Consider the following 25,829-nt stretch of genomic DNA (forward strand, 5'->3'; position numbering starts at 1 on the left):
AAATTCTGACAAATCCACTCTTTTTTTCATGCCTTCATAATTAATGCCCAATTTGATGCGAAGGTTAGATTAGTTTACGTGTAAACACCCTGTGCGAGGAAAAATATTAAGAAATTAAAATTAAACAATAGTCTTTTATAGTGTCCTTGTGCTAAACAGCTTCATTTTTTATATTTTTTCCACAAAACTTTTATTTTGCCATACTGATGAAAACTAGTCCTGTCAATACAATAAAATAATCAGAATTTTATTAAAAATCATGATTTCTGATCATTCTTTAGAAAGCAGAATGAAACGGTATTTATCATGTGAGCAAATTATTACGCTAAACATTCATTAGTCATTTTTAAATCAAGTCTTAAAACTTTTTATTTCAGGATTGCTTTTAATTTTGCATTTTATTTTGTTGTTTATTTATTCAGCGTTAAATCTTTTTTCTTTTTTTTCTACTTTGTGTTTTAATTTATATTGTTGTGCTTGCTTGTGTTGGAGCGCTTTGAGAATGCAATTTTAAAGGCGCTATACAAAATAATTATTTTATTATTATTATTAATATCTGCACAGTTTGTTTTAAAAACACATTTCGGGTCCCGGACCCCATTTTTAAAACATTTGCTCCAGAACAACTAAATGTTATAAAGTTCATAAGACGATAGACATGCCAAAAACATGCAAATAACAGTGTAAAACAGGTTCATGATTACTTTATTTGATTCAATTCATGTGAAAATACTTATAAAGTACAGTGTGATTTAGTACAGTGTTCACGTTCTACTGTGTTTATGCATCATTTATAAATGTGCATTAATGTTTAGTTAAATGAGGACTGTTTACTGACCAAGTAAATGTACCATAATTCCCTCTTAAGGACTGAAGAATGCTCCATATTAACACATGTTGGCAAACTTTCAAAGAGTTCAAGACCTTCCTGATGAAGAACAAACATTTAAAGCATGTACATTTACAGGCAGATGTAAAAGTGAGACCAACTAGGAAACAATTTAGGCATTTACTTAACGAGATCTATTATGCGCTTCTACAAAGTCTTTTCAGGCTCTACTAGAACAGGTTTTCCTGCTTGAATGTTGATTATTCTCCTCATATTCTCCATTGTTGCGGCTCCTCTCTTCCCAGTCTGTCAGTAACGCTCTGTTCACTTCCTGTCTCTATGAAGCCCCTCCTTCTGAAAAGCACACTGTGCTCTGATTGGTCGGCTGGAGCAGTGGTGTTGTGATTGGTCGAGCGCTTCGAGTGTGTTTGGGAAATGTCCCGCCCCTTACCATAACCGCCAGTTTAACACACTGCTAACTAACTCAACCAGGCCCCGCCCCTTTATTCTGCGTATGAATTATTATAATGAGGAATATTGTGACGCGTTCGATTCTCAAACGGCAACATTTACACACTAAAGAAAGATTTAATAGGTCCTCTTTGGTGTTATAACGCAGCACATTCATATCTGACATACAGGAGTCAGTTTCAGAAGATGGTCTGAGATTATGAAAAAATTAAGCAAAGTTATTTTTGAACTATATTAAAATAATATAAAACCTTATAAAAACACCCCCGAAGGCACTCGTTCGTTTGCAGAACAGAGGCCAGCATCACACTAGATCTGACTGTAGAAGATCCATTTAACTCTTGATTTCACACAGTCTGCGTCCAAAGCCTGAAGATGCACTTCATCTCGCCAGATAAACATGTTTCATGCAGAAGAACATTGTTATGAACTGAAACTGAAGCATAAACTGAAGGAAATGTCAAATGTGACGCGCGAAACACAAAGGAGTGGTTTCCCTATAAAGATGAGTTGTAGCTAAATATACTTATATATATATATATATATATATATATTTTAATATTACAACATGGAACCAAAATGTATTAAACATGAGAATTTATGACATCAACTCAAAATACTATATCATTTCAAAGACAAAAATAAAATAAAACATTAATAAATTGATTACATTTTCAAAAATGAAATGTAAAAAATACATTGCTATGGACAAAAAAAAAAGTATCCAAAATTGCTTTGAGTGTTATTTTAATGTCATTCGGATACTATTATAGTTTTAACAAATATTTTGGTTATTTTTGTAATGTTTTATTTTTTCATTCGATTTTTTTTTTTTTTTAGTTTTAGTTTTAGTCATTTTTCTGTGTTTTTTCTTTTCTTTTTTGTCTATTATGTCTATATAGTTTTATTATTTATTTCAGTTTTAGTAGGCCTACATAAAGTTAAACTAAATGAAAATAAGAAATCTTGCCTTGGCAACTGGCAAAAAAATAAAATAAAATAACATTTTTTTTTATTATATATATATATATATATATATATATATATATATATATATATATATATATATATATATTAATAAAAAAATGTAATTTTTTTTTTTTGCCATGTTTATGTATGTATTTTTAAAAAATGTTTTATTTTATTTCAGCAAACCTAAAATGTTTTATAGTTTTAGTTTTGAAGTCGTTGACTGAAAAATTCCCATATTCACACATAATGGTGCCATGCAGTGCAATCATTTATATAATACATAATGTGTAAAAATTATAATCTAATAATACATTTTTAATAATCTATTTGTAGTAATAATCTGTTTTTATTGCTGCTAAATTTAAGGATAAAAATATCTAACACTAATTTATTTAAAGGTTTCATGATTGGTTTGGGAAATGGAATTTTTTTGCTCATATTTTGCTCTTAATTTGACTTTTTTTTACCCTAAAACTACAACTCACACGACCACAATGTATGAATTCTTACGTTTGAGTTCACATTAGTGATACAGTGAAAGTGCATGAAGGATTCTGGGTAATGGGAACGAGGTGACGAGCTGGGAGAGAATCACCCAGCGATCTTCGTGGGCTCTGTCACCAGACTGGACCCGTCCCACACCGTCTTAAACTGCTCCGGGACGGGAAACTCCCTCTGTTGACCACATGAGGAGACATCAGTCAGATAATGCATGAACAATAACTTCAATAATAACATTATAATGCTGATGAGAGTTTTTTCCCCTCGTGTTTAAATGTAAATCTCTGCAATTAGACATTGTGCATCATGTTATTATTTAACATGATCAAGTCATTTATTAAAGAGGACCTATTATACTTTTTAAAACTATGTTGCTGTTTGAGGATGAAGAAGCTCCAGCTCTTCTCTATATCAGTGTCAGTGTTCCTGAACTCCTGAAACGCCTCCATTGTAGTCTTGAGTTTCTTCCGGGAACGAACACGTCACAATATTCCTCATTATAATAATTCATACGCAGAATAAAGGGGCGGGGCCTGGTTGAGTTAGTTAGTAGTGTGTTAAACAGGTGGTTATGGTAAGGGGCGGGACATTTCCCAAACACACTCGAAGCGCTCGACCAATCACAACACACTGCTCCAGCCGACCAATCAGAGTGCAGTGTGCTTTTCAGAAGGAGGGGCTTCATAGAGACAGGAACTAAACAGAGCGTTACTGACAGACTGGGAAGAGAGGAGCCGCAACAATGGAGAATATGAGGAAAATAATCAACATTCAAGCAGGAAAACCTGTTCTAGCAGAGCCTGAAAGGGCATGAAGGACATATTTCCAGTGTAAATACACTCACGTAATCGTCTTCTCCCTCGGGAACCAGGATGTTCATCTCGGAGCTCTTGGCACTGACTATCTCACAGTCCAGAGAATCCCGGCTCAAGTACACATGGCAGCCCTCAGTCTTGTTAATGGAAATTAAAGGAACTTTTCCCATCACCTGAGAGACAAAAACACAAGTTATATTACGTTTTGTTCATTTGGTGACTAAATATATATAAGGGTGATACAGAAGAGAAGCTCATTTTATAGTACCATTGAGTTCTACAATAACAAGCTACATAAGTCTGATTGCATAAGTTTGGGGTCGGTTGTTTTCTGCATTTATTTGATAAAAAAATACAGTAAAAACTGTGAGATATTATCATTATATATGTGAATATATAGTAAGATGTAATTTATTCCTGTGATCAAAGCTGAATTTTCAGCATCATTACTCCAGTCTTCAGTGTCACATGATCCTTCAGGAATCACTCTAATATGATGATTTGATGCTCAAGAAACATTTATGATTATTATTATCAATGTTGAAAAGTTTAATCTTTTTATGGAAACTGTGGGGGAAAAAACAGCATTTATTATGACCGCCGCTAGCGTAGCTAGCGAAAGCGGTCATATAGGGATTGTCAAAGTTTTTTTTTTTTTTTTTTTCGTCACCTTACTGAATTTTTCGTCAACGATACCAGGGACACCGAAGCACCGGGGAACATGAAATTTGGTGGGCATGTAGCCCCACTAGACTTCTAAGGAAAAATTTCGTTTGGTCCCCGGGGGCCGGGGGCCACCACCCCCCCCCCCCACCCCCCCCCCGCGCTGGGCCCCCCCAAACCCCAAAAAATGCAGTTTTTCCTAAATAACTACCTGAACCGTGGCACCGAGGATGAAGACATTTTTATGGTATGTTGGTCTACTAGACTTTTACGGAAAAATTTCGTTTGGTCCCCGGAGGCCACTTCCCCCCCGCGCTGGGGCCCCCGTAAATTTTTCGTCAACGATACCAGGGACACCGAAACACCGGGGAACATGAAATTTGGTGGGCATGTAGCCCCACTAGACTTCTAAGGAAAAATTTCGTTTGGTCCCCACACACTGACATCCACACACACAGACACACACCCATACACACACATACAAATCCACATGCACAGACACACACACACAAACACACACGCGCACACATGTACGCACACATACATACACGCACAGACACACACACACACACACAGACACACACACATACACACACACACACACACACACACACACACACAGACAGACATGCACATACTATTACTTTTTTTAGGTATATACATAAACACGCAATACAGCCAAATTACTCCACGTCATTTATTTTTGTGGAAAGCCAGTGCAGGCCTGAGCGGCGGTCATATTTTGTACCGCGATGCGGTACATCTAGTTTAAAAAAAAAAAAAAATGCAACACTATAAATGCCTTTACTGTCCCTTCTGATCAATTTAATGCATCTTTGCTAAACAAAAAAAACAAAAAAAAATATATATTTATAACCAAACTTTTGAATGGTGATGTATGTGGTTGATGAATTAGCAACTCATGCTATTAAAGCACATAAAATTGAAATGTGATGTATTGTATAATGTAATTGAAGATGTATTGTATAATGTAATTGTGTAATGTATGTATGTGAACGTCTCTTCAAAATCAACATATGCAAACCACAGCTCTATTTAATAATCATAGGACATTTTTTTCATGTATATTTTTGTGCATGACATATATGAAAAACATCACGTCCTGCTGTTTATCTTTTTTAACATCCATAGAAATAAATGAATAAAAGATATACAAATATAGAGAACACTCTAACCCTTCCAAATGATCAAATCTCCAATGAAGGTACAGTCTCAACAAAGGACAGGACAGTATTCCACATGTGTGACCCTGGATCACGTCACCAGTCACGAGTTGCACTGGTTTATTTATGGCAATATCCAACAATATAATGTATGGGTCAAAATTATTGATTTTTCTTTTGTGCCAAAAATCATTAGGATATTAAGTAAAGATCATGTTCCATGAAGATATTTTGTAAATTTCCTACCGTAAATATATAAAACATGTATTTGTGTGAGTGAGTGCGCCACAATCGCCAACATAAATGAACAACTTTAAAGGAGATTTTCTCAATGTTTCGATTTTTCTGCACCCTCAGATTCCAGATTTTCAATAGTTGTATCTCAGCCAAATATTGTCCCATTCTAACAAACCACACATCAATGGGAAGCTTTCAGATCATGTATAAATCTCAATTTCAAAAAAATTGACCCATGTGACTGGTTTTGTGGTCCAGGGTCACATTGTATAAAATGAGTTTATTTATTTTCATTTAGTCCTTCAGCCGAGACAAATGAGAAGAGGGACATGAGGATTGTCACAATATTCGTCTTCTGGCTCCCAATGAAGCAAAAGCAAGGACCTTGTTGTACAAGGACATTCTTTATTGATTCTGGCAGTTATGGCCATAATTCATATCACAGATCAATATCACAGATCAGATCTGTAACTTATGTGCACGTTTCCATCTAACCTGAAGCTGAACGTCTGTGGAGTTGATGATCTCGACGATGCCCACCGCACTGTCGAACACGAGCCCAAGCTTCTTGCAGTTATCTGCAGACACACACACACACACACACACACACACACATGTTGCGAGTGGATGATAGCATTATGAATGAGAGCAGCTGGTGTTTGAGGAGCTCCTCTTACCCACTATGATGGAGTTGACTTTTCCTCTGATCTGGAGTGTGGAGCGGTTACAGCTGAAGACGTACACCACCTGTCTGAGCTCGGTGTCCTCTATCAGCAGGTCATGTGACTGATCCTGGTGCTCCTATAGGCCCCCACACACACACACACACACACACACACACACACACACACACTCTAGTGATGCTACAGCTATAGGGTACGACAGCCTAGATTACACGTGTTACCATATTATATACATTTCTACATTCATCCAAGCCACTTTTTGGGAGATAATCATTATTTTTTTGATGAATATGAATATAATGAATATCTTTCTCTTTCAAATGTGTCCTCTGCCACTGAGAATTATTATTTTATAGAACATGTTAAGCTCTTCTAAATATCTTTCTATTGAGAAAATGGTATAGAAAATGGTATAGTAATAATAATAATTATTATTATTATTATTATCATCATTATGCATTCTTCTAAATATATAATATACAATATACTATAACATAATAGTATATAATAATAGCAGTAATAATAACCACTATGCTAACTATGATAATTATTTATAATAACAATAATGATAACCACAAGGCCAACTATAAAAAATAATAATAATAATAATTTTTTATCTCATAATTATTTATAATTAATTAATATATAATTTAACAATATAATATAATTTAAAATAATAGTAGTATTAATAATTACTACAATAATAATTATAGATAGCATAGTGGTTATTATTATTATTACAACTACTATTATTATATATTATGCTATATTATACTATACTGTATATTTAGAAGAATACATTATAACAATAATAACCACTATGCTAACTATAATTATTATTATAATGTATTCTTCTTAACTGTAATATAATATAACATAATAATATATAAAAATAGCAGTAATAATAATAATAATAACCACCATGGTAACTATAATAATAATACATGTTATTATTATTATTATTATTATTAACGTTATAATAATAATAATAAAGTATTAATGTGTATTCAAATATAATATAATATAATATAATATAATATAAAATAATCTCTTATTCTGTTTGTAAATTGCTAGTTTGCATTTTCATTTCAAAGATAATGACTAAATGGCTTTGTATAATTATAATAATAATAATAATAATAATAATGTCAAGTGCATTGCATTGTGGTCTAGATTCTGTTTTGCACATGTATTGCAGTGTTTCAGCAGTAACTGTAGCAGGAGAGCGTGTGTATTAGTGTGACGTCGAGGAGAGGAGAGCACACACACCACCCGCCACTTCTTCCCCTCCAGCTCCAGCACTGGGGAATGTCTCCGCTCCTGACTCCTGGCCGGAGACTCCCGGTGGATCCTCTCTCCCGGACAGCGCAGGCTGGCGTTCTTATGCGTCTTCTGCTCGTCAGACACATGCTTTAAACCTGGAGGAAGAACACACACACACACACACCACCTGACGTGAGGTTTGCTGGCGGGACAGTGTGTCTGCAGACGGGTGGAGGTCTCCGGCCCACCTTTAGTGATGTCCTGGCCCTGGTTGAGCTGTGCGAACAGAGCCGAGTGTTGAGCTGTGCTGTCGCTGGCTTTATTACCCATGAACACTGGAGGAGGAGGAGGAGGAGGAGGAGGAGGACCGTCAGACGGAGCGTTGAACTGTGAGGAAGGGGCTACAGGACCCTGTTGAGAACATCAGAGTTAGTCCCCTATATATACAGTATATATACACTTCATTATTATACTGTTTAACAACATTGCTGAATATCTTAAGAAGGTACAGCAACTAAACTGTAACTGCGTGTGTTGGTAAGTTCCTTGCAATGGCCATTTTACTCCAGAAGGCGGAGTATGAGGCAACGGATTGAGTCTGTAGTGTTGCTGGCCTGAATGAATGGTTATATATATATTTATTTTTACAAACACACAAATATTTTTCCATTAGCATTGATGTCATACAGTAATAAAGATATATATATGTCTTGTGTGTGTTAGTATATACAGTACCAGTCAAAAGTTTGGAAACATTACTATTTTTAATGTTTTTGAAAGAAGTCTCTTATGCTCATCAAGCCTGCAGTTAAAAAAACAATTTAACAATTTAAATTAATTAACAAATTAAATTAACAATTTAAATTACAATTTAAAATAATGGTTCTCTTTTTTAATATACTTTAAAATGTAATTTATTTTTGTGATGCAAAGCTGAATTTTCATCAGCAAGTACTCCAGTCTTTGGTGTCTTATGATCCTTCAGAAATCATTCTAATATGCTGATTTATGATCAATGTTGGAAACAGTTGTGCTGCTTAATATTTTTTTATAACCTGAGATACTTTTTTCAGGATTATTTGATGAATAAAAAGTTAAAAAGAACTGTATTTATTTAGAATAGAAATCTTTTGTAACAATATACACTACCGTTCAAAAGTTTGGGAACAATAACTTTTTTTTTAAAGAAATTAGTACTTTAATTCAACAAGGATGCGTTAAATTGATAAAAGGTGATGGTAACGATTTATATTGTTAGAAATGTTTTTATTTTGAATAAATGCTGTTTTTATGAATAAATGCTGTTAACGTTTTACTCATCAATGAATCCTGAAAAAAGTATTCCAAAAAAATATATTAAACAGCACAACTGTTTCCATCATTGATAATAACTGAGTATCAAATAATCATATTAGAATGATTTCTGAAGGATCATAAGACACTAAAGACTGGAGTACTTGCTGATGAAAATTCAGCTTTGCATCACAAAAATAAATTACATTTTAAAATATATTAAAAAAGAGAATCATTATTTTAAATTGTAATAATATTTCATAATATTACTGTTTTTGTGTGTGTTTTTTTTAACTGCAGGATTGATAAGAGACTTCTTTCAAAAACATTAAAAATAGTAATGTTTCCAAACTTTTGACTGGTACTGTATATATTTTTATTCTAAAAAACAAGGCAAAGAAATGTTGCAGTCCTCCATAAAAAAAAAAAATATATATATATATATATATATATATATATATATATATATATATATACACATACACACATACATATATATATATATATATATATTATAATATACCTTTTTTGGTATTATTTTGGTATATATAAAAAGTATATAAATGCACAAATATTTATATATAAATATTTGTGCATTTATATACATTTTTCTCCATAAACATGTCATATGGATAAACTTGTCAATGTTTTAATGCGTTCAATTGCATGAAACTTGTTTGATATACAAATTTGAACATAAATGTGTATGAACATCTCGACTAAATTGTATTAAAAGAAGAATTTCTTTTAAAATTAAAGAAAAGAAGAAACAAATAATAATGAACGAGCAGGTGTGTGTGCAAACCTCTGACTGCTACTCTCTCTATGCATATTATAAATATTAAATATCACAATAAATATCAGTCAAAAATATGCTGTAAGATGTCTCTCGCTAACTGAATCCTGAGTGTTTCCATGATGGTCCTGATTTTCATATCAGTCCATGTGTTTCTGACACAACTGGGATAATCTTATTTAACAAAAAAGGACAATTAGCGCGGGCCGTGTGTGTGTTGTGTGACCCTGACGACACACTTACGCCTGTTCCACATCGTCAGCACAGCTGCCATTGACAGTTGCACACGGTTAAGCCACTTAAACAACTGTTGCACACTCATCTTTTGCTGTCTTGTGCAAACACACACACTTATAATCCCAATACTTGTGCTGATGTTCGGCATAGGTTGGGCAGCTCGACCTCTGACCCCAAAGGTCAATGCCTTGTGAAGAGGTGGAAAGGCAAAGGTACTTAAACAAACTGTTAGAGGAAGTGGAAAAGCGTGATGCAGGAGTTTGATGTGTGAGGATATTTACTGAAGTCAAAGGAGAGGTATGATGTGGAGTACATGAGAAGAGAGGTTGAGTTACGAGGAGTGTGTGTGAGAGCAGGTGTGTAAGCCAGACACACACTAGGCTTTTGTTGGGGGCATTTCTATGGTAAACCCCCCATGCAAAAAGACCCAGATGACCACCTGTCCGCAGCACACAGTCCTTCACACACACACACACACACACACAGAGCGGGAGGGACAGCTGACATACACACAGTCAGTGACGGCTCTCAGGTTTCTGTCTGACACACACACTATTTCAGACAAGTTTTGACATCCCCAAAAGTTCCAGAACTACTTAATATAACTGTGTACGCTATAATGTTTTTTAAATAAGATTATTAGAGTACGGTGATACCGATATATCATGCATCCCTGTTTAACATATGTGACCCTGGACCACGTCACCAGTCTCGAGTCGCACGGGTATATCTGTGGCAATAGCCAACAATACATTGTACGGGTCAAAATGATAGATTTTTCTTTTATGCCAAAAATCATTAGGATAAAGATCATGTTCCATGAAGATATTTTGTAAATTTCCTACCGTAAATATATAAAACATTTATTTTTGTGAGTGAATCGTGAACATAAATGGACAACTTTAAAGACGCACCCTCAGATTCCAGATTTTCAAATAGTTGTATCTCGGCCAAATATTATCATATCCTAACAAACCACACTGCAAAAAATGCTTTTCTTACTTGGTATTTTTGTCTGGTTTCCAGTCCAAATATCTAAAAATGATTAAGATAAGAATAGATAAGTAAAATTAGATAAGATATTATATCTTGTTTTCCGGGGGAATTAATCAAGATTAAGTGAGTCTTTGCTTAAAACAAGCAAAATTATCTGTCCATAGGGTCAGAAAAATAATCTTAATATTCAAACAGAAACAAGATTATATTTCTTACCCCATGGACAGATCGTTTTGTGTGTTTTAAGCAAAAACTCACTTAATTTTGATTTATTTAAAAAAAATAATTTTACTACTTTAGTAAATGCATCTTGATTAAATTTTTTTTTTTGATATTTGAACTGGAAACAAGACAAAAATTGCATACATCAATGGAAAGCTTGTGACTGGTTTTGTGGTCCAGGGTCACATATCGGTTAATATCGATTGGTACTTCCAGAACACAAAGAAGTTGCGGTCTCACTCACAGTCTTGCTCCACACGAGGCCAGTGGTGTGATGCTCCTTGATGTAGGACTGGAGCTCAGTCCAGATGCTCAGATAGGAACGCACCCACTCCACATGACGGCCGTCGCTGGGGTCGACACAAGAAACATCAAATCAATAAATCATTTTTTTATATCAAAACAAATATTTGTGTGAGGGAAATTTACTATGCGTGCTCCTCGAAGAACCACCTTGTAAGAGTAATTTCTCTTTAACATTAGGGATGCATCGATATGAACATTTTACCCGATACCGATAACTCTTTATATTTGAAAACCGATAACCGATATATCGGCCGATAAATCCAAATTTTTCTATAATTTTTTGAGAGCCTGATTACAAAAAACAAAAGTCTCACCATTAAAATCCATGTCCCAAACACACAATTATAATGTTCTCATTATAATTTTATGAAGTCGAAATGACAGATTATTCACTGCACATGTTGCACTTTACTGTATTTTTCATATTTCATCAAATTCAAAACCATCATGTTGAACAGTGCGCATCTGAAGTGTCTCAGCTGAAGGAAATAACCCATTATTTATCGGCTTTAATATATTGGCCAAATTTTCTTATCGGGCCGATAACTATAATATTAAAAATGTAACCGATACCGATACCGATATGGAGGCCGAAATATCGTGCATCCCAATTTAACATATCAAACCGAACTAAACACATACAAAAACAATCCACTAACGTGTCTTTGTAATCTTTCAGGACTCTGTTGGTGTAGAACATCGCGGCGTCGTTCATCTCCTTCACGTACGGCCCTGGTTTCTGACACTGCATGTCAGAGAGAGCGAGAACACAACGGGTCAGAAGATGGTCAAAGGAGCTTATGCACTCATAAAAAGTAAATAATAAGCACAGAATAAAAGATCAGTTTCATGTAAAGCACTAATACTGAGGCTCTGAACCTCTGCTGTAAACAGATGCAGTAGTTTAAAGCAGAAAATGATGGAGTCCAGATCTGTCTCAGTCCAAATTCACATTGCAGAGATTAGATACAGCCGTCCACGGCATGAAGACATCAGAAGAGTTTACATAATAGAAAATCAGTTTGGTGGTCCTCTCAGAGATGGTTTGTGTGAGGTCACAATCAAAGAAAATATGCCTAATGTGATATTGTTTGAAGTTTATTTGATGGGCTTTTATCTCTAGTATCAAGCCATGCCTGAATCTGAATGCGCAGAGACTCAAAAGTCAAACCAGGTATTTTCTGGATCAGTTATAAAAGTTTGCATGGCTTTAGACTGGGACTAAATGCTTGCATTTTGAGACATTTTTTCCTATCGGTGTGAAAAAGTGGAACAAAACAGCGCTACTCGAACGCATTTACTTGCTGACCGCGAGTGTGAGATCCGGTGAAAAGCGCTCAAATTCTCCTTTAAAAACCACAAATGTCTCTGTGGATTAAACTAGTTTAAATCCAGATAAAACAGCGCTGACATTCTCACTGGAGTGGAAAACAGGACACAAAGATCCAGTTTGAAGGCTTTTCAATCCACAAATCACCAACATTAACCATGAATTTACTGTAGTAAGTAACACTAAGGGCCCTATCTTGCACCCTTGCAATTGACTTTGTACACTGACGCATGTATCATTCCTATTTTGCACCCGCGCACAGCGGACTTTTCCCTCCACAGACGCACGCCGGTAAATTAGGGAATGAACTTGCGCTCCCCGGGGCGGTTTAGCGCAAAGAGGAGGCGTGTTCCGGCGCAAACGTTCCCTGGTGCTATTTTGCAGTTTCAGAAAACAATTCCGCCACAGACCAGGAAAAACCTAGTCTCAGTGGCGCGTTGCGCATGATATTCATATGATATTTTAAGGGCGCATGCTTGGCCATAATCAATGTAGCGTGTGCACAACGCGCATACACTTTGCTTCTCTCATCTACACACAGACGCAGCAGTTCTCATTTTTGCAAATCATACATTATTACAAGGAAAAATATTCCACACGAGGGAAATCGTGGTGTCCATGAATAGGCATAAATCTAGCTTACACAAACAGGCATAAATCTAGCTTACACATTTACCCAAACTATCATATGCCTGTTTAACCGAAGCTAATTTGGGTGTGTTTCTCCATCCCCAATGTCACTTCTCTGTGTTTTACGGCCCTGACGAGAACGTCGGTCTCTTGGCAAATCCGCCGTTATAATAGCAATCCGCCATGGAACAAGCGCGCCTGCTCTTAAAGGGAATGTGAGATGTCGCTCTGATTGGTTTATTTCACGGTACGCCCAAACCACACCTATGAGTGATGAAGCTACTTCAGACCAACACATTTTAGATTTGTGTCGGGCGCAAGAGTCATTTATCCCGCCGGTATAATAGCAACAGCGCCCGAGACCCACCCACAAAGTTACTTGCGTTTCGCGCTTGAACTGTAAAAGTGGCATTATGGCAGAAATGTGGGATATTCATATCGCATTTTATTATATTATTAATGTTGATGTATTAACTGTATTAAAGGAGTAAAGTAATATAATTAGAGTATTTTTTGTTATTAAGCTATAGTAGTTTTTGTGCATTTGTATGTTTATGCTACTGTTTTTCATAACAAATACCACAGAATCCACAAGGTTACGGTAATGAGGTACCACACATGGTTTTACCAGTAGTTATGATCTACAAATGCATGATATCATGGAAGACCGATGGTTACTTTTAAAGGGGTGGTTGATTATGATTTCACTTTTCTAGCTTTAGTTAGTGTGTAATGTTGCTGTTTGAGCATAAACAACATCTGCAAAGTTACGACACTCAGTTCAATGCAAAGGGAGATATTTTATTTTACAGAAAATATAGTTGCTATGATAGATGTAAACCAAACAGCAAAGCTTTGCCTTCGCTAGCCTGCTAACTAACATTACAGTATTGATGTAGTGTTTACTGTAGCTTTTGTAAGACTCTTTTTTGTAAGTTTACACATTTTTTTCACCACCACCCAATTTTTGTGATTGATTACTGTTTGTATTTCTATAGTTTTCCGACAAATATGATTAAATGGATAAAATCGTATCTATTAGAAAATATAAAATAAATAAAAACATACCACTCTGAAACGTCCTGTGAAATCAGTGCTTGAAATGCGTTCAGCACAATTCTCTTGTTCGGTAACATTGTCAGGGTCTGAATCGGGATCAAAATGGTTTGAAATTGACGCCATTGTTAATATTTACATCTGAGTAGAGCTCGCGGTTATGAAGGGGCGGGACATTTCCCGAACATGTGCTAAAGAGATGCCAATCACAACACACTGGGCCAGCTAACCAATCACAGCACATTTCATATTTCGGAAGGAGGGGCTTCATCGAAAACGATGCGTTTAACCAGACTGGGCAGAGATGAGCTGTAATAATGTAAAATATGTGAAAATTAATGTGTTTTTTGAACAATCAAGCATGAAAATATTCTAGTACACCCCAAAAACAAAATCAAAACTTTGTAAAAGGGCATAATAGGACCCCTTTAATAAGAGTGGAGTCCTAACCCAGTCAGCCTTTTTTTTATGAGGTTGTTAATTTTTACAGATGTTACTGTTTTTGCTAAAGATGATAAATTTACTTCCGCATTCCAACTCAAGTTTAAACTACTGCTACTGTCAACTCAGGTTACCATCATATGTTCATTTCTAAGAGACAAACCGTAACATTATTAAAGGGGTGGTATAATGCCCTTTTCACAAGATGTAAAATCAGTCTCTGATGTCCCCAGTGTGTGTATGTGAAGTTTTAGCTCAAAATACCCCACAGATATTTTTATATAGCATTTTTGAGGGTGAGCAAAAACGCACCGTTTTTGTGTCTGTCCCTTTAAATGCAAATGAGCTGCTGCTCCCAGCACAGAGGGCGGAGCTTCAAGAGCTCGTGTCATTTTACCTCACACACACATGCACTGGAAATTTCAAAAACTTTCAGCCTTTTATGCTCAAACCGGAGTCAGACAATGATGGAGAGACTCAAGAAGAAGAGACAACATGTAGAAGCAACAGGACATTTCTGAATGGTTAGTTGATGAATTTATGTAGCTGATGTGTAGTTATCTTCTAGTCATTGATTAGCATATTCTGTCTTGATAATCTATGAATCGTGTTCCGGGGGCGGGGTTTATGTAAATTTTAGGGTTTGTGATGTCACTAACCCAGGAGGAAGCTCGTGTAGTCTCTACCAGCCGTTTGTTGTAGTCCTTAAAAAGCGATTTCTTTAAAAGCAAATATCTCCCTTTGCTTTGAACTTTGAGCGTCGTAACTTTGCAGATGTTGTTTATGCTCAAACAGCAACATTACACACTAACTAAAGTTAGAAAAGTCAAATCATAATCAACCACCCCTTTAACATCCTCCTGGCACCTCGGTGCTACCAGATCAGGTTGTAGAACTTGTTGCATATGATATATGAATATGTTTACATGCAGCGAGTTAGTGAGTGTCCACAGAGAGGGTCTCACCACAGCCACCCAGCCCAGCGCGGGGATGCTCTCGCTCACGGCTGAGAGGTGGTTGAACAGGTCACTGCCGCGGTTCTTCTCCCGGAAGCTCTGGACCTCGTGGATCTGGTCGGAGAGAGGTCTGAGGAGGTCGGTCAGCTCCGTCTGAGGAAAAGCCATCAATCAAAGGTTAAGATTCATTTGTGGAACATGAGACCAGGGATATAATATTCTAAAACTGAAACAAAAATATAAAAACAAGTTACTTGAAATAAAAAAAACAGAGCTGCACGATTAATCGTTAAAAGATCGTGATCTCAATTCGAACACCCATGCGGATCTTATTCACAAATGACAACGATTCATCCTTTGACAAGTACAATCACAGCGAACATTCAAATCTGACCCAGAGAGGAATGAAACGGCTTCACAAACAGTCTTTTTAACCACCCAGTATTGTTATTTCTGTCTTGCAGTAATTCAGATTTTCACAGAAGTACTGGGATAATAGTTTATAGTTTGGATATAAACACTGATGTCTGCGGTAGTGATCAAAATAGAGCAAATCACCTTTTGAAAGTAACTTCAGCTTCAAAGCTTCAAATAAAGATTGAATCATTACATCGTTACACCAGTAGGTGGCGACATGTGAATTAAAAAAAATGTATTTGTTACTGAATCATTCATTCAACAGATTCGCTTAAAAAAATGCTAATTCATCCAGTCATGAATCAAGCGAAGTCTTTATGAGCGAGTCATTGAATCATTCATTTAATTGATTTGTTCAAAAACGCAGATTCATCCAGTAATGAAACAAGCGAAGTCTTTATGAGTGATTCATTGAATCATTTATTCAAACAGATTTTTAAAAAATAATTCATTTTAAATAGACTGCAGCATCAGAACCTCTAGTAAATGACGTTGTATCGTGATCTCAGTTTGAAACAAAAAAAATTTGTCCAGAATCGTGTAGCTCTAAAAAAGGGAAATCAAATTTAATAACAACTATATAAAACATTTTTTTTTAAATCAGAAACTATTAAAAATGGCGAAAAAATAACTAAATTACAAAAATGTTACATGAAAACTAAACATAAAAATAAAAACTGATACAAAATATGAATAAAATCTATAGCATCTCGTTTTCATCCACCTATTTTTATGCAAATTGAATGGAAACGGCAAGATGCGCATAAATTCTAAAAATGTGCATAAAAAAGGTATGCGCTCCATTGAGGCGGATCCATTTTTTACCCAATATAAATACAAGTACCCGACTAGTCAATGCAAGTCCGACGTTGCGTCCAAAATCACATACTCTCTTGAGTAGGTACTTATTTTGAAGAAGTAAATACGTCACGACCACTAAAAAAAGCATGTTCTATACAGTATGAATGTAATCTGGACGCACTACATCCGCCATGTTGTCATTATCATGTGACCTACAGTTGCTTCACTGTCATTCACAAATCCTCTCCTGTGGCCTCATGGGATATTAAAGAGTCCCTCATAAACACACTTCAGAATCCCACCGGAAGTAGTAGATCATCCGGGTATCTTTTATGAGTACTGTGTGAATTCAGACATACTTCTTTTGTCACATATACTGTTTTTCGCCTACTATACAGTATGTGATTTTAGATGCAGCCCATAGATGTTAATATTCCACAGTACTCACACTGTCACCTTAAAATAAAGTGTAAACAATGAGATTTTAAACGTGTCCATTAAATGCGTATCTGCTAAAAGTGTCCGCATTAAGGGCAGATGATCGCTAACTCCAGTTTTGATGTCATTGACCCCTGAGAGCAAAGCACAGGGCAAAGCACGGAGCCGGAGTCACCCAAGCGGACTTTTAATAGTGGGACCGTTTTTTCCAATGAAAGCTTCACCTCCTCCCACTCGGCATTCCTGCCCGTAATGATGGGATCCCCTCGCCTTGTAAGGCCCGGTCCCGTAGCGATGTTTACAGTTTACCTCTCAACAAGGAGGAGAGGGAACACACTGTTTCCTTTGTTAAATGAACGTTTTTGTATTTACGCTTGTGTTCCAGCAGTTGCCATGTCCACCCTTTCATAAGAGCTCGGTGGGAGAATGAGTCTCCGGACTAAAAATACCACTTCTTGTTTTTAGTTGAACTTACATTCATGTGCAATTCAGTAGCATGCAATAACGGCTGACCTCACTTCAACCTCATCAAATAAGCGAGAGACAGTGTTTGCTGGCACATTGTGTGTTTATTCATCTACATTTACTGTTTTGTGGCTGAATGTGACTCAGCATTGATCTGTGGTGTTTGTGTGACACAAAGAGTTTGTGTGACACAAAGTGATTAAGTCAAAAACCCTATTTACATAAATTCCTCCCATAACAACATGCGCATGATTTTGATTTCTGTGAACAAAGGAGTCTCTTTCATCCATTCTCTGACATTACGGCCCTTGTTAGGACAGTGTCCGAGAGCGAGTACCTTACAGCATCGTCCTGAACTTCCCTTCCCATCATGCTCAGCCACAGAGCGACAGAAATAGCCTATCTCTGAGCTATGAATGGAGCCAGACCCGAGCTAAGAGCTTTCTCATCAGATTATGAATCGCACCGCGAGAAAGACAGATTGCATTCAAAGTGTGCACTTAGCCTGAACTATTTTTGCATTTTAATTATAAATATTGTATTATTTTTTTTTATTATCATTATGACCACATCATATAAAATTGTAATTTAATTCAAATAAATAAATAATTGTCATTTATATAAAATATTTATTTATTTATTTATTTATTTATTTAAAATAAAGCGCTAAATAAATGTAACAAATTATTATTAAAATAATTTATCTCTAGATATTGTGTGATACATTGTATGAACTCTGGAAGGTATAATTATTTTAAAAGTTTAAAAATAACCAAGAATTAAGATATGGAGAAAGTAAAATCATTATAAATCAAATAAAATCATTTTAATTTTATAAAATAATAATACTAATAATAATAATAATAATAATAATAATTAAAAAAAAGGATAAACTATTTTATAAATATTTGGACACATATTAGTTGTATGAACAAAAAAACAAAAAAACAAAAAAAGGTAAGTAAATAAATAAATAAATAAATATATATTAAAAATAAATTTATTTATTTAAATAATATATTATAAAACTGCTATTTAATTTCAATAAAATAATTATTAAAATAAACTAATTGTAATTTAATAAAATAAGTGTATTTAAATAGAATATAATAATTGTAATTTAAAATAATAAAAATAATTATTTATTTTATTTATTTATATATATATATATATATATATATATATAAATAAATAAATAAATAAATAAAATAAAAATAAATAAATATATTATTATAAATATATTATTATAAATAACTGGACACATCATATACTCTGGAAGGTATAATTCACGTAATAGGTTCACGATGATCAACAATTAGCATATGTATAAATATCCTCTGAACAGACAGTATTATGTCCAGAACGAACATCTCGGTCATGAAGTCACAGAGCGACTCAATTACAAGAGGAATCAGAGAGAAACAGCTGCGGTCTACAGGCCACACAAACACTCCTCGTCCAGTGACAGGCCCGTCACGTGACCCGGGACACACACACACACACACACCGGCTCAAATATAGAACATGCCCATAAAAAGCCACAGAATGCAAGCTCAGTCCTGCACACACACACACACACACACACACACACACACACACACACACACACACACATACAGCGGGAGAGAAAAGCCAGAGGTTTAGGGCAACTGTCCAGCATCCCTCCTGGGAGCTTCACACACTTCACACTACTGATGGAGAGGAACAACGGCTAAACATAGTGTGTGTGAGTGAGAGAGAATGTTTGTAGGGTATATTTATATATGCATGAACCAACAAAAAAAATTGTATTTCAGAATTATTGCGAAAGCTGAGCTGGTGTGTGTGCATGTGTGCGCGCGCGTGTGTGTGTGTGTGTGTGTGTGTGTGTGTGTGTAAACCTACTTAACTATATTTTGGGGACAAGAAGTGACCAAAATCTCCAAAAAACTCCTTTAGGGACGTCCTCGTTTGTAAATCTGGTATAAAAAAACATAAAGTAATTAAAAATGTACAAATGCAGAAAGTTTTATGTGATGGGTAGGGGTCGGGTTAGTGTGTGTGTGTGTGTGTGTGTATTACAGTACTACAGAGATAGCCAGTCTTTTCTTAGCATATTCAGGTTGAGTGTTTTTCCATTCAGATTTGTGGGAATCCATTCGGAGAAATCCCCAATTGCATAGTTTGCATTGAAAGTTCTTACTTACAAATACATTTTAATGTCAGCCATTTTTCGTCGACCTGATGAATATAATAACGAGCAAATGTAATAAAATATTTATCAACATCAAATGAGAAACACCTTATCAGATCAACTTCTACAATACTAATTTATATTTGAAAATAATCTTGTAATTCTTTCCAAATAAATGTCACCATATGGACATCCCCAAAATAAATGACTAATGTATAGTTTTAGTGGCATTGCTACAAAAAACACAGATTTTTTTGACATAACTTGGAAAATCTTACATGAAACCTTATTAGTAATGCAAAACTTGTGAGGCTTCCTCCAAACTTCACTCCAATCAAACAAGCTTTTTAAACCTTTAACAATAAAACACATCTTTTGTTTGGAGGAGGGAATGCAAAAAAGATATTATTACAACCAGAAAAAATCCTTTCCATGCAACTTAATACAGGAATAGCTCAAAATTAAATCAAATTGCATGTCATAATATCATTAAATATTGGTTAGATTTTTAGTGCCACTTTTAGTGAACGTTGTGAAAGTCTGACTGAAAAGAAATATCAAACCTCTTCTCAACAAGTCACATGGTTTTAGGTATCATTCATGTCTGTTGCACAAACGGTGCAAGACAAACCTCTTATCTCATCTGGACAATAACTTTATCCTAGAGCTGCTGTAAAGCCAAAACAATCTCTCTAACTTTAATTTCCCATTATCACTGTAAAGCTGCTTTAAAGGTGCTGTATGTAACTTTTTTTATAAAATGAATCCTTTTTTTATTGCCCGTCTGTGAAGGGGTTGTAATCACACATTACAATGATCCACTTTTCGTGTTTTGCTATTACCTCTGAAGGCCAGTATTCCTATTTTTATGTGAAGTCTCCGGGTCGGATTTTCTGCGAAATCCACCGGATGTGACGTGCATGCGTGCTCCCGAGCCTCTCCGTTTTATATATACAGTCTATTGCGACGGCACTGCAGCTAACGACATGGAGTCTGATAACACCAAAAAACGACCTGCCTCCAGCACAACACAGACTCCAACACAAACTCAAAAAAAAAAAAAAAAAAAAAAAATTTATCTGCTGAAGCTCGTCAGGCCAAACGTCAATCGGATCGACTCAGGACGAAAACACGGATCAACATTGACAGAGCGTTTGAATTATGGAGAGACCTCCGCTTTGTTTTAGGTATAAAAACAGACCCTAAGTTGGCTTTCATACTTTTGGACAGGTAAGCTAACAATACTTAAAAAAATGTAAAATATATTGTGATTTTGTGCTTTAGTTGGCTCAAGTTAGACATCATTAGTTCGCCAGCTAACGCCGACCATTTGCTAACGTTATCTGATGTGCAAGACTACAGTTGTAACTTTATTGCTTTTCACGAGCACGAGCGCTGTTGTTGCAATCTGAAACATCACCGCTAGAGGCCGCTGGATCCTACATACAGCACCTTTAATACAATCTATATTGTTAAAAGCGCTATATAAATGACTTGACTTGACTTTAAAGGGTTAGTTCACCAAAAAATGAAAGTTCTGTCAGTAATTGCTCTCCCTCATGTTGTTCCAACCCCGTAAGACTTTCGTTCATCTTCAGAACACAAATTAAGATATTTTTGATTAAATCTGAGAGCTGTCTCACTCCTCCATAGGCTTCTCTGTAATTATGTTGAATCTATGTTATTATGTTAATACTTTTTGTGCGCAAAAAACCCCCAAAATAACGACTTTATTCAACTATTGATGTTCTTCTGTGTTTCTCTGAGAGAGTTCACGTAGTGTAACCGCAGCGCTTCTGGGTTGTACGTCAGAACGGAGGCTCCCTATTGGCCAGCATCACACACATGACCAGCGTCGGCCAATAGTGAGCCTCCGTTCTGACGTACAACCCAGAAGCGCTGCGCTGTTACACTACGTGAACTCACTCAGAGAAACACAGAAGAACATCAATAGTTGAATAAAGTCATTATTTTTGTGTACAAAAAGTATTCTCGTCGCTTGATAAACTTAAGGTTGAGCCGCTGTAGTCACTTGGACTATTTTAACGATGTCTTTACTAACTTTTCTGGGCCGGCAAGTTTCGATCCCATAGAAGCCTATGGAGGAGTGAGACAGCTCTCAGATTTAATCAAAAATATCTTAATTTGTGTTCTGAAGATGAACGAAAGTCTTACGGGGTTGGAACAACATGAGGGTGAGTGAATACTGACAGAATTTTTGGGTGAACTAACCCTTTAAGGCCATTAGTCCACTGCATACTGTAAATAGTTAATCTGTGGTGAAAATAAAAAATCAAAACCTTCCAAAACTCTTTAAAGTCCGGTTGACTCTTCCTCTATCACCGGTGTTTATTAGCCAGTGATTCTCGTCCAATAGCCGGAGATCTTCCTGGTGTTTTGGGAAAACGTGGACCGAAGTCTGATGGCATGACATCACGCGGCCCCTGCTCTTCCCCCGGACGGAGTGTGTGTGTGTGAATGACCGGGAATGTGTCGCATTGGCATTTTTTAAAACAGGAGAGGTAATCCCTATGTGAACAGAAGCCGATGTCGCATGGCTGACCACATCGCTCGGAAGAGCACGGAGGAATAGAGGAAGAGTTCGGGATCGTGGCAGAGCGCCACTGAGTTTATAATCACCCTTAACGCGGTGGATCACACAAACACTTTAAATCCTGTCATTATTTACTCTGTAAGTAGTCAACACAATTCAAGTCCTCTGATGCACACCATTGCTAAGTGTGATGGTACGACCAAAATTTAGGTTATTATTTTTGGTAACACTTTATTTTACAGTGTCCTTGTTACAGTTACATGTACTTACTGTAGTAATAACAGTAAATTATGCATAATTACATGTAACTAACCCTCAACCTAATCCTAACCCTATAGTAAGTACATGTAGTTGCTTAATATTACTCAGTACTTAAATATATAATTACACTGTAACAATGACTCCTTAAAATAAAGTGTAACTATTTAGGTTATCTTTTTCCAAGTTAATAAGAGTTTTTGGCTACACTTTATTTTAAGGTGTCATTGTTACAGTGTAATTATATATTTAAGTACTGAGTAATATTAAGCAACTGCATGTACTTACTATAGGGTTAGGGTAGGATTAGGGTTTGGTTGAGGGTTAGTTGCATGTAATTATGCATAATTTACTGTTATTACTATGGTAAGTACATGTAACATATGTAACAAGGACTGTTTTTTTCCTAACCAGACACACGACGATTCTATTCCTGCAGCGTTGAGGCCTGAACAACAACATACAAAGTATGACAATGATAATCTCAGGTACTGATTATGAGCTTTATTTAGTGTTTACAGCGTCTAATGTGAGTTTGAATATCATTTTGCGTGACCTTTATATATACTGAAAGCGACATGGATAATTCACCTTAATAAATTAAAGGAAACAAGAACGTTCCGACTGTGAACAAACAAGTGTGTTCTATGATGGAGATTGTTTCAGTCACTCAGTATGTTAATGGTTAAATGGTGTAATATTTAAGAATTTGATTATGTATTTATCCAGTTGTTTGCGAGTGCAGTGCACTTGCAGAGACTCCGCCCACAGGCTCTTCTGATTGGCTGTGAGTGCAGTGCGCTTGCAGAGACTCCGCCCACAGGCTCTTCTGATTGACTGTGAGTGCAGTGTGCTTGCAGAGACTCCGCCCACAAGCTCTTCTGATTGGCTGTGAGTGCAGTGCGCTTGCAGAGACTCCGCCCACAGGCTCTTCTGATTGACTGTGAGTGCAGTGTGCTTGCAAAGAGACTCCGCCCACAGGCTCTTCTGATTGGCTGTGAGTGCAGTGCGCTTGCAGAGACTCCGCCCACAGGCTCTTCTGATTGGCTGTGAGTGCAGTGCGCTTGCAGAGACTCCGCCCACATGCTCTTCTGATTGGCTGTGAGTGCAGTGTGCTTGCAGAGAGACTCCGCCCACAGGCTCTTCTGATTGGCTGTGAGTGCAGTGCGCTTGCAGAGACTCCGCCCACAGGCTTTTCTGATTGGCTGTGAGTGCAGTGCGCTTGCAGAGAGACTCCGCCCACAGGCTCTTCTGATTGGCTGTGAGTGCAGTGCGCTTGCAGAGACTCCGCCCACAGGCTCTTCTGATTGGCTGTGAGTGCAGTGCGCTTGCAGAGACTCCGCCCACATGCTCTTCTGATTGGCTGTGAGTGCAGTGCGCTTGCAGAGAGACCCCGCCCACATGCTCTTCTGATTGGCTGTGAGTGCAGTGCGCTTGCAGAGACTCCGCCCACATGCTCTTCTGATTGGCTGTGAGTGCAGTGCGCTTGCAGAGAGACCCCGCCCACAGGCTCTTCTGATTGGCTGTGAGTGCAGTGCGCTTGCAGAGACTCCGCCCACATGCTCTTCTGATTGGCTGTGAGTGCAGTGCGCTTGCAGAGAGACTCCGCCCACAGGCTCTTCTGATTGGCTGTGAGTGCAGTGCACTTGCAGAGAAACTCCGCCCACATGCTCTTCTGATTGGCTGTGAATGCAGTGCGCTTGCAGAGAGACTCCACCCACAGGCTCTTCTGATTGGCTGTGATTTTGGATTGATTTTATTGCGTCTCATAGTCGCATCACGTCTGGTGTGGACAGACAATTTGCTTGTCACATCACATCTTATCCCATCATGTCTGGTTAGGACATGGAGTAGCTATTTGGAACATTTGTATGTGAAAAATGTTCCTTGAAAAAAAATTACAGCACACAAATCTAGAGCAATATAAGGGTGAGGAGATCAAGACGAATCTCATTGCTCTTCCTTTACGATCGGCATGAAATAAAAATTCACATCTATTTTCTAAATACGTTATTGATCTCATTGTGAACAATATTTCTTTTTTTGACCTCCTACATCTTAATCAAATTGTCATAAGCTTGCATTTAAGCCCAAAGTATGCTTTGTTTCTTTTGTGTGCAATGCATGTGACGTGAAGTTCGTCATCAGCATAGTATGTGAATACTATATGCATACAGACCGTGTTTTCTACATGCATGTACTCTTTATGCACAGCGCGCACATTATTTTTTCCCAGAATAATAAGCGGGTGGGATCTTATGCTTTCAAAGCTAGCATGCCATTGCTAGCCTCTCTGAAATTAAATGAGTACAATGACATTTTTATTGGTCATAACTTCTGGAGAGAAATAGCGCAGACACTGGACAAGGATGATCCTGTGTCAAGCGCACGCTACCAAATGCATGATGTTACGCGTTCGGCTCCTCCATGCATACAATCGTTCGTGTGAAAGTTAAAGTACACTTTGGGCTTTAGCCAAAAATAAAGTTTGCATACGTGTTCTTTGTTGAGTTTTATATTTGATTCATCAGGATTTTATGGCTCATATAGTCTGATCTAGTGAGAATATGGAGGAAAATACTTTTTCAGTGTCTTATTCAGAGGCCCAAACAACATCCAATGGATAAAAATGAGTCCCGCCCCACATTCAGTTAAAGAGACGAGCTGCAACAATGTCAAATATGGGGGGAAATAATGTGCTTTTTGAACATGCGAGCATGAAAACCAAAAATAGGGCATAATATGACCTCTTTAAAACTGCATCTGTTGAGACTGCACAGACAGAGCCACACGAGTCCTTTACTGAAGAGACTCTAAGCTAAGCTAAACATTGATATTATAG

At 36.7% G+C, this 25,829-nt stretch overlaps 1 protein-coding gene across 3 annotated transcripts in view; it reads right to left on the reverse strand.

The window, feature by feature from the left end:
- Positions 1-2,403: 2,403 nt before the first annotated feature.
- The window catches only part of cap2 (cyclase associated actin cytoskeleton regulatory protein 2), a 38,567-nt gene continuing 15,141 nt past the window's right edge, over positions 2,404-25,829 (reverse strand). The window contains exons 5-13 of one of the 3 annotated variants that reach the window (XM_084424079.1): positions 15,891-16,034; positions 12,128-12,213; positions 11,407-11,512; positions 7,867-8,029; positions 7,625-7,773; positions 6,350-6,473; positions 6,168-6,250; positions 3,618-3,761; positions 2,404-2,947 (exon numbers count right to left, since the gene is read on the reverse strand). In XM_084424079.1, the coding sequence (XP_084280205.1) occupies positions 2,864-2,947; positions 3,618-3,761; positions 6,168-6,250; positions 6,350-6,473; positions 7,625-7,773; positions 7,867-8,029; positions 11,407-11,512; positions 12,128-12,213; positions 15,891-16,034 (1,083 nt within the window). In that variant the 3' untranslated portion in view covers positions 2,404-2,863. The remainder of the gene's footprint in view (positions 2,948-3,617; positions 3,762-6,167; positions 6,251-6,349; positions 6,474-7,624; positions 7,774-7,866; positions 8,030-11,406; positions 11,513-12,127; positions 12,214-15,890; positions 16,035-25,829) is intronic. The other 2 variants (XM_084424080.1, XM_084424081.1) reach the window with 2 other exon arrangements.

The sequence above is a fragment of the Rutilus rutilus genome (assembly GCF_951802725.1).
Source record: "Rutilus rutilus genome assembly, chromosome: 11".
NCBI classification, from domain to species: Eukaryota; Metazoa; Chordata; class Actinopteri; order Cypriniformes; family Leuciscidae; genus Rutilus; species Rutilus rutilus.